This window comes from Pseudorasbora parva, chromosome 6, assembly GCF_024679245.1.
Source record: "Pseudorasbora parva isolate DD20220531a chromosome 6, ASM2467924v1, whole genome shotgun sequence".
Classification (NCBI taxonomy): Eukaryota; Metazoa; Chordata; class Actinopteri; order Cypriniformes; family Gobionidae; genus Pseudorasbora; species Pseudorasbora parva.
The window spans coordinates 22,905,683-22,920,846 of record NC_090177.1 but is presented as its reverse complement, the minus strand read 5'-3'; the positions used below and the strand labels follow the sequence as shown (position 1 = coordinate 22,920,846).

The 15,164-nt window shown below is 35.5% G+C and overlaps 1 protein-coding gene across 4 annotated transcripts in view; it reads left to right on the top strand.

Moving 5' to 3' along the window:
• samd11 (sterile alpha motif domain containing 11) overlaps positions 1-15,164 on the top strand; it is a 111,611-nt gene that overhangs the window by 71,008 nt on the left and 25,439 nt on the right. For all 4 annotated transcript variants that reach the window (XM_067446257.1, XM_067446256.1, XM_067446255.1 and 1 more), the window contains one exon: positions 7,482-7,591. In XM_067446257.1, coding sequence (XP_067302358.1) covers positions 7,482-7,591 — 110 coding nt within the window. The remainder of the gene's footprint in view (positions 1-7,481; positions 7,592-15,164) is intronic.

Here is a 15,164-nt window from a genome sequence, read left to right as displayed (position 1 = left end):
CAAGTTACAGCTGTAGACTTAATGTTCTACAGTTTACAATTTTCAGGAAAACTAGTGTCGTTTCAAACCCTGCTGTTAAAAATGGAAAAATGTCCCGCTACATACGGTACAACAGTTTTTTTTTTTTTTTTATTTCTAAATTCATAGGTCTGGAGTTAAGGCGAATCCAAATTTTTAGCACAAGAACATCCATCACAAAAGTCTCTGTGAACTCGTTCTCACAAATTTTACAGAAGTTTTAACTTTTTTTTGAAGCTATATAATTTTTTATTATTCTTTCTTAGACTTTGAATTTGCAGTGAAATATACATTGTACATTCATTTTGTGTCTTTGACAGAGTTTGTGTGAACCAAGCTTTTGTTTGCAGTTCCGTTAATTCTGCAAAGGTTTTCAGTCACCAGTTTATTGTAGGATATTTACATTTACATTTACATTTGATCATTTAGCGGACGCTTTTGTCCAAAGTGACTTACAAAAGAGGAGAGCATTAGAAGCAACTAAACAAACAAGAGCAACAGCATGCAAGTGCTGTAAGAAGTCCCAGTTAATCGATTACAGTACACATTTTTTATAAATTTTTTAGTATTTTTTTTTTAACAAACAAACAAACAAACAAACACAAAATTTAATTGGGACAGTTAAGTGCTAGTCTTTATTGGTCAGGATATAAAAACAAATCCAACTGTAAACCACATGTTGCTGTAATATCTCTGCTTTGTAAATCACTTTGTTATAAGCAATGCAATACATTTACGTTCTTAGGAAATGAACACGCATCCCTAATTACTACGTTTCCCTTGTCTGTCAAGTGAGAGTAGTTAAAGCAGTGAAGATGTTTTAATCAGGTGTTGTTTTCCTGTTAGCAATTCCTTTGATTGGTTTTGCTTCAGCCACATGAGTTAATCAATGTCAGTAATGTCACATCTACAGAGGGCCACTAGCTGTCTTTAAAAAGACATTGCTACACATCTCAGAGCTCTCATGCTTTTTCCACTGTTCACTTTTCAAATGATCCAACACCGCAACGTTCATTGTGGCGAAATAATGTTTCATTCCACTTCTACTTTTCTGAGTTCCCACATGCTTATCGACCTCCCATCTGCTTTTATAAGGCAGGAACAACAGGAAAGCTCAGGAGAACGCACTGCACTCTCATTTATTTATGTATCTGTTTCGATATTTATTTATTGCTCTCCTCGCTAGCTGAGGCCCTGCTGCTTGGTCTGAATGTGAGCAGAATAACAACAGATGTGATTATAATTTTTTTTATATAACAAACACAAAAAAAGAACAATTTATTTTCCCCCTCAAAGTTCTGATTTTTCTTGCCGTTCTAGCATTGCATTTTTTTTTACTGTACTGGTTTCGCTGGACAGTATGTATGTGGACATGAAATGAGTGTTCAGAACAATATTTTTTAGTAAAAGTAACAACAATTTTTTAATTTGTTCTGCCTTTAAATTTTTTTTTTTTACTGTTAGTTCACAGTGCAAAACGTCTGCCACTTTCTGTAAAAAGAAGGCATCCTCTCCACATGCCTTGCCACTTTCTGCTTGGCACGGCTTTGTGTGTGTGTGTGTCAGGGTGAGACTATCAGAGCTGTGTTCAGTAATGGTGTAAGCCCTGGCGTCAGAATGCCCAGTCTGCCAACTCTCTGTGTGACCTCTGTATCTGGCGCCAGCTCTCGTCTCCCGTGTCACTGCAGGGCCACTTTCGCTGGCACTATTTCCCTCCCTGATACTCCCGCTGCCTTGAGGAACACCACGCCTGTCCAATGGCCTTCCGCTCTGCCTTAAACTCAAGTCACTTCTTCAATACCTGCCATTTATCTGATGCCTTTCATCCAGATGTTGTCCCTGTCATATTTAAATACCCAGCCATTTGTGAACAAAACAAGAATTTTCTTAGAGGAACAGTTCACTCAAAAATGAAAATTCAATTAAATGTCATCATTTACTCACCTTCGTGTTGTTCCAAACCTGTATGATTTTGTTTCTCTTTTGGAACAATTTTAAAGAATTATTTTACTTTTACTTTAGTTAAAGAATGGGGGACTAGAACTTTCAAGCTTCAAGGACAAATAACCATACAATTCTCATAAAAGTAGTCCACTGGGTATTTACTAAACCTCTCTAGTCTGTATCACCGATTAGTGAGCAAATCATACTTCGTTCAATTAATCTGTTCAGTTCACAAAAGAAATTTAAATGATTCATTGACTGATCAGCATGATCAGATAAGTTCAGCTTTTTGAATGAGTGATTCTGTGGTACACCCTTAAAAATAAAGGTGCCAGGAAGAACCAAAAATGGGTTTTTACACAGTGATGCCATAGAAGAACCATTTTTGTTTCCCCAAAGAACCGATTTGTGAAAGGTTCTTTAAAGAACATTTTTTTTCTACCCATTTTATAGTCTAAAGAACCTTTTGTGCAATGGAAAGGTTCTTTGGATATTAAAGGTTCTTCATAGAACCATACACCCTGCCAAAGAACCATTCAAGAACCTTTATTTTTAAGAGTGTAGCGGTTCTTGAGCAGAGCTCACTGGAGGGCAAGATTATCAGTAAATAATTTTCATTTTTGGATGAACTATTCCTTTAAACCTCTAGCACAGCTACATATAGCAGGACTTTATCCCTTAGCAGCATTTGAATCTCAGTTCAGAGTTTAGCAAAGCTTTGTGCAGGTGCACAGCTGGTTTTCTCCACATTCAACCGCAAACCTTACTCCTAGGCCTAGTGCTCCTATATCGGACGCATGTCAAGAACAGATGGAAGTGCTTTCAGCTCTGCATGAGAGTGCTGTGGTGAGGAAATGTGTCTGCTACCAGCAACAACACAGTTGATGCAAAAACCCATATCTTTCTGGCATCGGAAAGATGTTTTGCAGTTCGTTGCAGTGTCACGGATTTTCATTCTGTTGTAAAGCACTGACTCTAAAGCTGCACTGAATGCCTCTGATTCATTTTTTGGCATCTTCCAAAAATGGTATTTTACTCAAAACCCTCTGCTATAACATTTGCTTTCCTTATACACCAGCCACAGGGTCGTGAGCAATGTTTCCAAAATGTTATATTGTATTAATGGTACATTTTTCATAGTATATTAAATGTAGCTGGAAATTCAGCAATATATATATATATATATATATATATATATATATATATATATATATATATATATATATATATATATATATATTTTTTTTTTTTGTGTGGATAATTTACTGAATGTAATGCTTTACAGAGTAAAAGCAATGCATATTTGAAATATGATTAGAAGAGCCAAGTTCACTTGCTTATTAAGTGTCACGTATAAGTGTCAATGCTTATTAAATTAAGTCACAACATTGCTTTGCAACCATAAACAACATTGTGTGGCTATGTCATGTCAAAACATACTTTAAACTGTCACAGACATATTGTGGTGTAACAATATAGCATATTTTCTACTGGTTGACACATTTCTTCGGTTAGACTGTATCATTATATTGATCAGCCGACCAGTGTTTTAATATAATATAGTTGCTAAATAGATCACATTTTGTTGAAGATATATAGTTAGATTATATATGCCAAATGTTCAGTAGATTGTAAATACTGTACATGAATTACATATTATTAAAATATACAATATTTTATTCAAATATAAAAAATGTCCTAGTCCTAAACCTTTTCACTTCGGTTTTACCATCTCTCAATTCTTTGTCATTTTGGTCCCAAAATGTGGCCTTAACTACTGTGCACTTACATTAAAATATAATTACAATGTACTTATTGTGTTCATATTGGATTGCAAAACACTTTTGCTGATATTATGGTGGTATGGGTAAGTTAAAGGGTAGAGTTAGATCTAAAGGACGTCAACAGTGTAATCGTAAATGTAACTACAGAAATTAATTACAGATGTAATTACATGCAGGTATTATTTAAAATGTAAGTACAATGTAAAAACATTTATGTACAAAATAAGTGCAATGTATCAAATTATTAATTTAAATGTTAGTACATAGTAGTCAGGGCCACCTATAAAGTGGGTCCGTTATTTCTGAGCCCTTTTAACTAGGTAGTCATCAGGCACCTATTTATTGCAGTTTTGTTTTTAAATCGTCTTGCCCTGTGCATGTCCTCTCAGAGAGGGTCATATCTGGGGCAAAGTGTCTGTGCGGTTGACAGGGAAGTGTAAGAGGTATTGACCAGTTTAGGTGGTGATTATGCTGATCGTCTTCACTGCGCGATAAGCCGCAGCTCATGTCCTAAGCGTAGTTGTCAGGTCCGCCCTGTGCTCCCCTGTGTGGGATCGCTGACTCAGGCGGCCGGGCCTTAGCTCCAGCCCTGACGCAGATTATGACCTTGGCCGCCAGTCGTGGGAGGCCTCATTAGCGGCGCACACCGGGACAGCCCAGAAAAAGTGTGCTAATTAACCTGCTAACAATGTCCTTGCTTAGTGAGCTCACTGCAGAGCCTCCGTCCGAGGATAATAGCCTTCCTTAGCTGCCAGAGCGGGAGCTGGAAAATGGAGCTGTTGTTTGGACTGATGCCCTGTTAAAGGGATGGATGGGGGAATTTGGATGACCTATAGAGAACGGCAGAGTTGTTTCCTAGATAAAGGTTAAATGGATCTTTGCGCTACACAGATAGTATAGTTCCATGCAGTTTTATAGCGCTGCCAAATTAGAATAGACATGAAATTTTATATATTTATATTTAAATCTAAACGCTATTTTAAAAAGTTGTTTGTGTGTTTTCTATGGTGTAGTTCATAGATGTTGCATATTGTGTGAAATCACTTTGCGGGAAATTTGTTTCTATTTATTTCAGTCTAATTTATATTTTTATTCATCTGGGAGTTTGCCAACCCTCAAATGATTTTTTTTTTTGATCATAGATTTTCTATTCTTGTAAATGTATTGAGTGATAGGGCTATTGCTGTATTGTGTGTATTCATTCTATTCACTGGAATGCTACTTGTAATTCCAATTAATAGAATCCCAGAAGATGCTCTTTGGCAAACATATATTTTTTAGAAGATCCAAGGTACTTCTTCCAAATCAAACCGTTAAAAATCCTTTATTTACTTCATGTCACACGCTAATAACATAAATAATTAAAAATGGCTAAAATAGTCACTAAAAGTATTTAATAGTATTCATAGTATTAATTGTATTTGAATAGTATTGAATTTAAATCTTTTTTAATATATTTTTTGTATTTCTATATTAGTAAAACAGGTTTGTGTGTATGTGTGTGTATGTATATATGTATGTATATATATATATATATATATATATATATATATATATATATATATATATATATATATATATATATAATATTTAGTTCTACTTCTACATTAAATAAGTTTAATATGTATTGTTGTGTAATCATATGTATGATTAAAAATGTATTTTATGTTTAATGTTATGTACGCATTATTTGCATTAATTATACTTTTTATAGTTTGCTTTTAACAATGCTTATTTAACTCATGACATTACAATATTCTCAGGACCTAAGATAATATAATTTGTCCAACTTTATATTGCTCAGTGAATGCTGTCATTACGTATAAGTTTCGTGCATCTGATCTTGTGTCGTACAGTTAACCAATGGCATTTCTGTCAGCCTTTTGGATTCTTGAAATGACAAGCGAATTTGCAGCCCAGTTCGGTCATGGAGAATAAATTCCTGTACGTGCTGTGTTGTTTGTAGTCGAACTGAAAGCGTGGCAGGCTGACATTACTGAAGCCCAGCCTGTAATCTACTGACTGTAAAACTAGCATTTGGACTGCCACACACAGCAGGGCTATGCTCAAGCATTTGGACTGGCCTGTGACAGCCCGTAAAAACGTCCCTCAGAACTGTGGTGACATTAGTGCGCCCCACAGACTGCCAGGCACTGGGAGATATGCATCTGATATATGCTAAATGCTAATCTGGTATTTGCAATCATTATGCATTATAATGCGATCACGGCTGTAATCAGATTGCATTAAAATACCTCAATGACACACTTCTTCTATCACTCTATAGAGAAAACATGGCCCAAGCAGGACTAACAAGGGTTAATGAAGGATGAGTGTGGAAAGGATGAGGGGGGAAGGAGGGAGGAAAGGAGGTTGAGGGAACGGCCTTGTCTAGTCCTAATCTGTAAACCCTCCAGTTGGCCTTGAAGAAACAACCCGAGAGAGGAAGAAAAGTGTGTAGCGTGGTCGTCGGTACTGGCCCGGGATCAGTTTATCCGTCTGCGAAGAGATTTGTACTTTAACCCTCTCTTTTCATTTTTAATGTGTGTATATGCTTCATGTTTAGAAACATTATTATAAAAGATTATAAAAAAACAAGTCTATTTAAAGGATGAATATGACTTGTGTCTAAATAAAAAAAATATTTAAAAATATATATTCTTTCTAAATTAACCTCATATTTTGCCATTCAAATTGGTTTACTATTTTCCTCTGACCTTATTTAACAGATATTGTTGTTAAATATTAGTGAAATATTAGTAAGGTGATATCGTTGATTCTTTCTGGGGTCAGTTTTACTCTGGCAACACTTGCATATGACCTCATACAGTGTTTATAACTGGGGTCTCTGAGACCCCAAACAAATCATATAATATTTTTCATAGCGAAAGTGTAAAAAGCATTTTATTGAGTTTGGGCTTTGCGGTCTCTTAAGCTAAGCATTCATCGTTTTCTTCACCTGTCCAAAACAGCTGATGAGATCAGTTGTCTGGTTGCAGTCATACAATACAAGGCCGCATATAAGGCCTTTTTGACACATAAATACCTACTAAATATCTCTGGAATTACATACAGATTTTATTATCTATTTATCTCTAAATCCACATGTACATGTTGAATGCTAAAACTAGCCCCTTTTATTTGCCACTTATCGGGTTCCTTTATGAAATGGCAGATCTCTAGAGATTACACTCATCCCCCGCGCCTCCAGAGACCCAAACGATTTCAGCAGAGCGATCATAAAAACCGTAATCACCTGGTTTTAAGCTCATAAACTGCTTATGAGTTGAATGTGTTGATTAGAACATCTTAAGGTTGAAGATGAGTCTGGATGAAACTCAAAATTGCTTGACACAGGAATCTGTCAGCACTCATTATACGCTTAAAATCCAAAAGACAATGAATGCAGAAGCGAAGGAAAAAAGCCAAAGGCAGAGAGCATTTCAGCTTCAAGGGGCCAGACCGGAGTGCAGCAGGTCGGACGTGTTTGATTCAGTCAAGGTGTTTTGTGGTGGAATTACATTTGGTTTATTTTGTGTTTACTTTATGCTATTGCGTAAGTGTTCTTGTGTTCAATTGGTAAGTTTGAATCATTTTTTATATTGTGTTTTTTTTAAGATTTCTTTTTTTTATACTAACGTGCTAAATGTGTGAGTGTGCTGTTTCTTTGCATTATGAGATCCCTATATTTACCCTCTCCTTTTTCTTTCTCCTTCCACCTCTTTCCTTTTTCAGTCGTGACAGTGACCTCTCAACGATCATCTCCAACCTGCACCACACCCGACAGCACGGCATGCCCGAGGGCCAGCCCTGCTCTGACCTCAGCCTCGCCTCCGCACACTCAGGTAGGACACACCTAGAGACAGCGCACCTGAGACACATTTACACTTAATCAGAGATGAATGTTCTGGTATGTTATTATCCATGTGCTTTTGCCCTGATGAAGTGAAAACATACATATGGAGCAAAAGCAGACCCATTGACATAATATGATACACAATATGAAGTGTTCTGATGATTATGATACTCACTTATACAATTCTGTGAAATGTGCAGTATCTGACCTATAGTCTTGGATTATTGCTATAATTGTTTCTATGGCTTTCTCTGTCTTTCTCAGGCTGCATTATTCTGTTTTATTGCCATCATACTCAGTTTTTCTTACAGGGTTTATCCTTTGATTGATGTAGAACAATTACACTGACTGCGTGTTAGTATTTTAATTCGGTTTAATTTGCATGATTGAGGGCTGTAAGCTCATTACTCGCTCCATTGTGGCCATCTTCATTCCATTACTTAATGCTCTTGTCTTCGCCTCTCTTAGCACACAACTTAAACCACCGTTAAAACTACTCTCAGTAAATAGCTTTATTTGTCATTAATCTCGGACCAAACAGAAGGACTACCGGACATACTGTGTGTTAATCTCATTGGTCATCTGAACCACATGGTCACTCAAGGGTTAAGTCATTTCCATCAGTCTGGTTTTACAGTTCCAGTAGATTTATATTGCATTTTAATATATATATATATATATATATATTTATTTATTTATATATATATATATATATATATATAATATATATATATATATATATATATATATATATATATATATATATATATTCGTTATTTTAACTATTAGTGTAATTTATTTTAATAACAATTACTTAATATATTTTCTAAATTGTATTTCATTATATTTTATACTTATTATAATCTTGACTGTAAATATTAATTTATATAACAAGTCTAATTGACATGGTCACTCACAGGTTGTTATCTTGTTTTACGATTACACTTTTAAGATTTTAAGAATTATGTTGCTTTATAAAAACATATGTATATACTGTATGTATGTATGTATATATATATATATATATATATATATATATATATATATATATATATATATATATATATATATATATATATATTGGTTTTCAATTTATTATACTTTAAATGATCATTTATTTCAGTATCATTCCTCCAGTCTTCAGTGTGACATGATCCTTCAGAAATCATTCTAATATGATGAATCATTTTCAAAGTTGGAAACAGTTCTGCTGCTTAATATTTTTTCATAACCTGTGATAACCTTTTTTATAATACTTTGATGAATAAAAAGTAAAAGAGAAAAAAAGAAGCAAATGTTTTAAAAATATAAATCTTTTGTAAAAACAATATACACTACTGATCAGTAATTTGGGGTCAGTCATTTTTTTTCTTTTTTCTTTTGAAATAAATCAATAATTTTATTCCGCAAGGATGTTAAATTGATAAAAATTGATAGTAAAGGAAATTTATATTATTTGAAAATGCTTTTTTTTTTTTTTTTTTTTTTAATAAATGCAGTTCTTTTGAACCTTTTATTCATCAAATATATTGGGCAGCAGAACTGTTTCCAACACTCATAATAAATCAGAATATTAAAATGATTTCTGAAGGATCATGTGATAGACTGGATGCGACACTGAAGATTGGAGAAACGATCCTGAAAATTCATCTTTGCATCACAGAAATAAATGATGACTTAAAGTATAATAAATTGAAAACCAAATATTTTAAATTGTAATAATATATCACAATATTAAAATAGTTTTCTGTATTTTTGATCAAATAAATGCAGGCATGATGAGCAGAAGAAACTTATTTCAAAAACATTACAAATAGTAATGGGTCCAAACTTTTGGCCTGTACTGTATATATATATATATATATATATACACACACGCAATATTTTTATTTACAATATTTTTAAAATGTTATTTAATTAATTAAATTATTATGATTATTTATTATTATGCTGTTTATTTAATTAAATATTTAAATAATAATTAGCAAGTCTGCACATGACTACTACCAACTCTGTTTACAGTTAGACAGCTTCAGATTTCAAATATTTTCTAAGTTTACACATTTTCTAATTTGCACTACATTTTTAAAAATGTATTTATAGAAATTATTATAGAAATGAATTTGAGTTCTTTAGGGTGTAGTAAATATGACATAGTTAAGTCATACTATGGAGGATCCCATTGGTTTGTGGATAAATGGCCATATGTGAATATATGTGACTGAATCCTATTATAGTGGCATTGGCTCATCATAAAAAGTCCCAGTCCCAATCTAATGGTTTCGAAGGTGGATCAAATCACCTTTACTGCACTGGAGGTTTATACTAGTGATGAGATCTATGGGTTGGGTTAAAAACAAGACTAATATAATCTCCCATAACTTAAATGGAAGATGCTCAAATAATCTTAATCTTAATTGAAGAAGACACGAAGGAATAAGAGCAGAAGCCACCTGCAGAGTGGCTGATGACCAAAATCTGTCAGTTTGAGCATTTAAAAGAGGTTTAACGGGTGCTGTAAGCAGCTAGACTCATGTCTGTAAACAAGTCCAATCCGATCACCCGGCGCATCTAATTCTGTCTGCCAGTGAAATTAGAGAGCCTCCGTCCCTGGGCCAGGTTAAGGGTCGAATGGATAGAACAGACCCATTTGGACGTGTGTTGTTTTTTTCTTTTTGCATAATAAGAATGAGATTTTATCACATGATATTGCAATAAGTTGCAAACTAGAGCATGTTGGATGTACCAGTATGTTAAAGGCTGAACTTATATAAGCTTAAATCAACGCAGATGTAAGTGTTGGTTTTTCCATGTTCAGCTGTAAGACTCCAACAGCTTTTTTTTTCTCCGTCACACAGTCTCTTTTACTTCCTTTCAAGTCTGACTTCTGTGGGTATGTGGTTGAGCGAGAGAGAGAGAAGAAAAGGTTGGAAAAGTGCAGAACAAATGAATGAGCAGAGCGTCGTATGGTATCAAGGGAGGGTGGACTGCAGTGTGGAGTCGTGAGACAGGCGGAGGAAGAGGAAGCCGACTGCCGCGCTGGGGTTGCTTTGCACCGGAGAGGCCCGTTAATTAAATCTGAGGGACAGACATGAGAGCTGACCCAGGCGTCAGCCGCAGCCAGTCAGCGACGGAGGAGAGGCGGCTCCCGCTCCCCTCCCTCCCTCCCTCCCCCCCACCCCCCACCCCCTCCGTCCGTCCGGCCGGCCGGCCTGCTGGCCCCAGCGAGGGATGGGGGGAGGGCAGGGCGCCGGCAGCTCGTCTGGCTCTCTGTGTAGACTCCTAAACGTGGCTTTGCGGTCAGACCAGAGACTCTTAATAGGCGTATAAGGTGTTTTTGCTTTTTTTCCCCTCCTTCTCTGACGCTCTCATGCTTTCCTAAAGGCAGACGAGCGCCTGCGGGAGTCTGTTGTGTATCTTGACCAGCGAATAAATGTAGATTCCCTGAATTTGTACATTATAATCTTAATCTTCTCTCTGAAGACGCAGCATTTGCATGTTTATACCGCAATTGAAGTGTCCAGTCAATGATGTTTGTGTTTTTTCCTCCCACAAATCTACTTGTCCCTGTGCATTACCATTATTGTACCTAAGGGTGGGCCTTAAACGTAAACACTGTAAATAACAATTCTAATATGCTGATCTGGTGTTCAAGAAACAATTCTTATTATCAATGTATTAATGAAAACAATCATTGTTCTTTGAGCTGCTTAATATTTTTGTGGAAGCCATGACACACTACCATTCAAAATGTTTTTCTTTTTCTTTTAATACTTCTATTCACCAAGGACACATCTAATTGATCAAAAGTTACAGTACAGCCAATTATAATTTTACAAAATGTTGCTATTTTTTCAAATAAATGCTGTTCGTTTGAACTCAAAGAATCCTGCAAAACTGATGTTCCAGTCCCACTGAAATATTAAGCAACACAAGTTTTCAACATTGATAATAAGAAGAAATGTTTCTTGAGCATCAAATCAGCATATTAGAATGAATTTTGAAGAGTCATGTGACACTGAAGACTGGAGTAATAAGGCTGAAACTTTAGCTTTGACATCACAGGAATAATTTAGGCTACATTTTAAAATATATTAAAACAGAAAACCGTTATTTTAAATGTTAATAATATTTCACAATAGTATGTGTGTGTGGTGGTTATATATAGTTATTTAATATTAAATATTAAATAAAATATTATATTAAAATAAATGTATATATTTATTTTATTAAATAAAATATAATAAAATATTTATAAATAACTATATATTTTATTTGGAATGATTTAGAATAAGTGAAAAACAGCTTCAGATTTTGTGCCACTTGAGTTAAAATAATATATTCCTAACAGTAAAACAAATTTTATGAAAGTTCAAGCTCCAAATTTTGATTGGATGAGCTACATTAGAGGCCGTGGTAATGTGCTGAATCAATTTAAGATCAATTGCGAAGTCACATGTTGCTCAGGAACTGCAAACAAGTTCATTCTATTTCTAGAGTCTAGTGACTAACAATCCCTTAAAAACAATGTTTTTTTGGATACATTCAACTCTGAATTTTTCACATTTCTCCATGTTTTTTCACCACTCTTATTCGGTAAAGCAGTCTGACCTATTAAATGCTATCGTCATATAGTGATGCAGCCATAATTATACTTTTTTTTTTTTTTTTTTTTTTTTACCTTTTCTGTATCTGTTGATCTTATGCTGATTCTCTGTCTGCATCTTCCTGCATTTTCCTCAACCACCTTTTGTCTCCTCATCTTTATTTTTCGGATTTTTTTCCCCCCTTGTTCTGTTGTTTTCTCGTTCTCTTTTTCATGATTTTGATCTCTCTTTTTTCATTGCTCTTTTCCCTCTCCTATTCTCTCTCTCTCTCTCTCTCTCTCTCTCTCTCTCTCTCTCTCTCTCTCTCTCTCTCTCTCTCTCTGTCTCTCTGTCTCTGTCTCTCTCTCTCTCTCTCTCTCTCTCTCTCTCTCTCTCTCTCTCTCTCTCTCTCTCTCTCTCTCTCTCTCTCTCTCTTTCTGTCTCTCTCTCCCCTAAGGCTCTCAGTGGGGGAGCAGCAGTAGAGGGGGGCGGTTCTGAATCCTCTGGGCTGGCGGAAGCGCCGTGCTGCTTGCCCCCCCACCCCCCCATAGCCAATCAATGCCATCCTTTCAGTTCTGGCCGAGCCCCGCAAACAGGGAGATCAATAAGTTATTAGCACCATTCTGTCAGCTGTAATGTGGAGATTGATTGGAGGTTGGGGCTCCGCTGCGCCGCCCGCCACTTCCCCTGCCTGATAAAGATGACAGATTAAGGGAATAAGAAAAGGGAATTAAGGAGTGTGGCCTGTCCAACTTGTCAGTAGCTGGAGAGAGACGGAAGGAGCAAAGGGAGAAGGAGGAGAAAACCAAGAGCCTCCCCCTCTTTCTCTCATTTATTCGGTTTTACTATTTCTGCATCATCTAGTCTTCTCTTTTCTCCTCTCATCCCTTTATTAAAGTTCTGCCCTTGTTTTGGCCCAGCTCTGCACGGAGTTTAAAGGAGTTAGCAGCAGTGCTGGCGACAGGAGCCGTTCCGTGAGTTGGGTAACATGGCTGAGGCACAAGGCAGCTCCGAGCTTCACTGTTTGGTGTTAAATGTGAGCATCACAGCTTTAAGAGGCAACATTTAATTGGTATTAAAGGCTTTCCGCCTTAAAATCTCTGACCCTGAGGCAGACAGGCGCTGCTGAAACCCTGCCTCTCCCTTGAGCGCACTGAGAGACAGGGAGAGTGCAGTATTCTTGCTTCTGCTGTGGATTTTTGAAGCTCTTTGAAGCTGTTTTTTGCATTTATTTTTTGAATGAGCACTATATTTCAGGTTAGAGAAGTATATAAAGTGTGAATAGCATATTTTTACTAAAAAGTTTATATAAAACAACTATGGTTTCATTTGAAAAATAGTGTACAATCATACTATTAATATTTCTGCCTTAATGAGTAGTATGCTAATAATATTGCTATTCAAAATTCATTGAAAAAAAGCTATGTGTGAAAAAGCAACAGAAATGCTGTGAGGAATATCTCTCAATGCAGTGCTCTCAACGTGACCTTCTGTTTCCAGTGAAAACAAATGGCCTCTATTTTTTCTGCCTTTTTGACTATATTTAATTTGGACTGTCAAATGTTTCAAGATTTTACACAAAAGAGTGCAATTTGCAATTTTTACCAAAATGCAGAATTACCTTTTATTTTATATTTGTAACTTAATGGAGCCATGTGACAACAGGGTAGCACAAATGTTACATTTTTAATATATTTGTATGTAATGCAGTGTAGACAGCATAAAATACTATAAAGTACTATAAAGTAACCAGAAGTATATACACTTTACTATGCACTGAGTAGTGTAGCTAATATAAAGTATATGTGACACTGGACCACAAAACCAGTCATAAGGGTAAATTTTTTGAAATTGAGATTTATACATAATCTGAAAGCTGAATAAATAAGCTGAAATCTGGTGCAAAAAAACTAAAAAAGTAGCCTATAAAGTTGTCCAAATGAAGTCCTTAGCAATGGATATAACTATTAATAATAATTTTCTTTATATATTTACGGTGAAAATATACAAAATAGCTTCATGGAACATGATCTTTACTTAGAATGCTAATGATTTTTGGCATAAAAGAAAAATCTTGACGATACAATGTATTATTGGCTATTGCCACATTTATCCGTGCAACCTGTTTTGAGTTCCAGGGCCACATATACTAACACTAAGTTTAGGGTCCAAATTTCCAAATTTAGAGTTGTGCGATATTGAAGAAAAATGCGATATGCAATATCTTGTTAAATAATGCGATATTCGATATGCGATATGATATTGCTATTAGTGTGAATAAAATCTATTTAAATAATACTTGAAAAAAAATATTTAAAAACTGAGAATGATACATTTGTGTTTCACATTCTCTCTGAGAACAGAAAACATCGCTACAACTTCTAAAAGTGACCAGCAGTGTTTTAACAAATATTTATGTCACAAATTTTTCACGTTTTGGTGTGTGCTAGATAGTGCGAGATAGCAAGTTATTGTTTTTTGCAAATGATTGCATTTAGTAACTATTTTTAACGTCAAGCAAGTCACATTAGTAATAGTCGTGTGCCAAGTCTATTCTCTGCTATATGCGTCAACCTAAAATGTACACTAGTCACAATGTTGAAGTAGCCTATTAAAATCATTCAGATATTGCATACCTTTGCGATGTGCATATTGCGATATGTACATTTGCGATATTTTGATAATTTCGATATATTGCACAGACCTACCAAATATAGCTTGCTCCTTCATAAACTGCCACAAAAAGAATAATGTGAGTAAAAATATGAAAAAAATTACTCTCAACAGAGAACAATAAATGGACAAGAGCAGGAGAGGAGTGAGTGAACAGTTAACGTGGAGGTTTATAAGGAGAAAAGAAACTGCGAGTGAGTCAATGTCGTTGCGTGCCTCCAGCTCCTCCTTGCAGAATAACGTCTTCCTCCTTACGGTCCCGAACTCTTTTCTTTTGTTGAGTGCTTTACTTCAGCTAGAGAC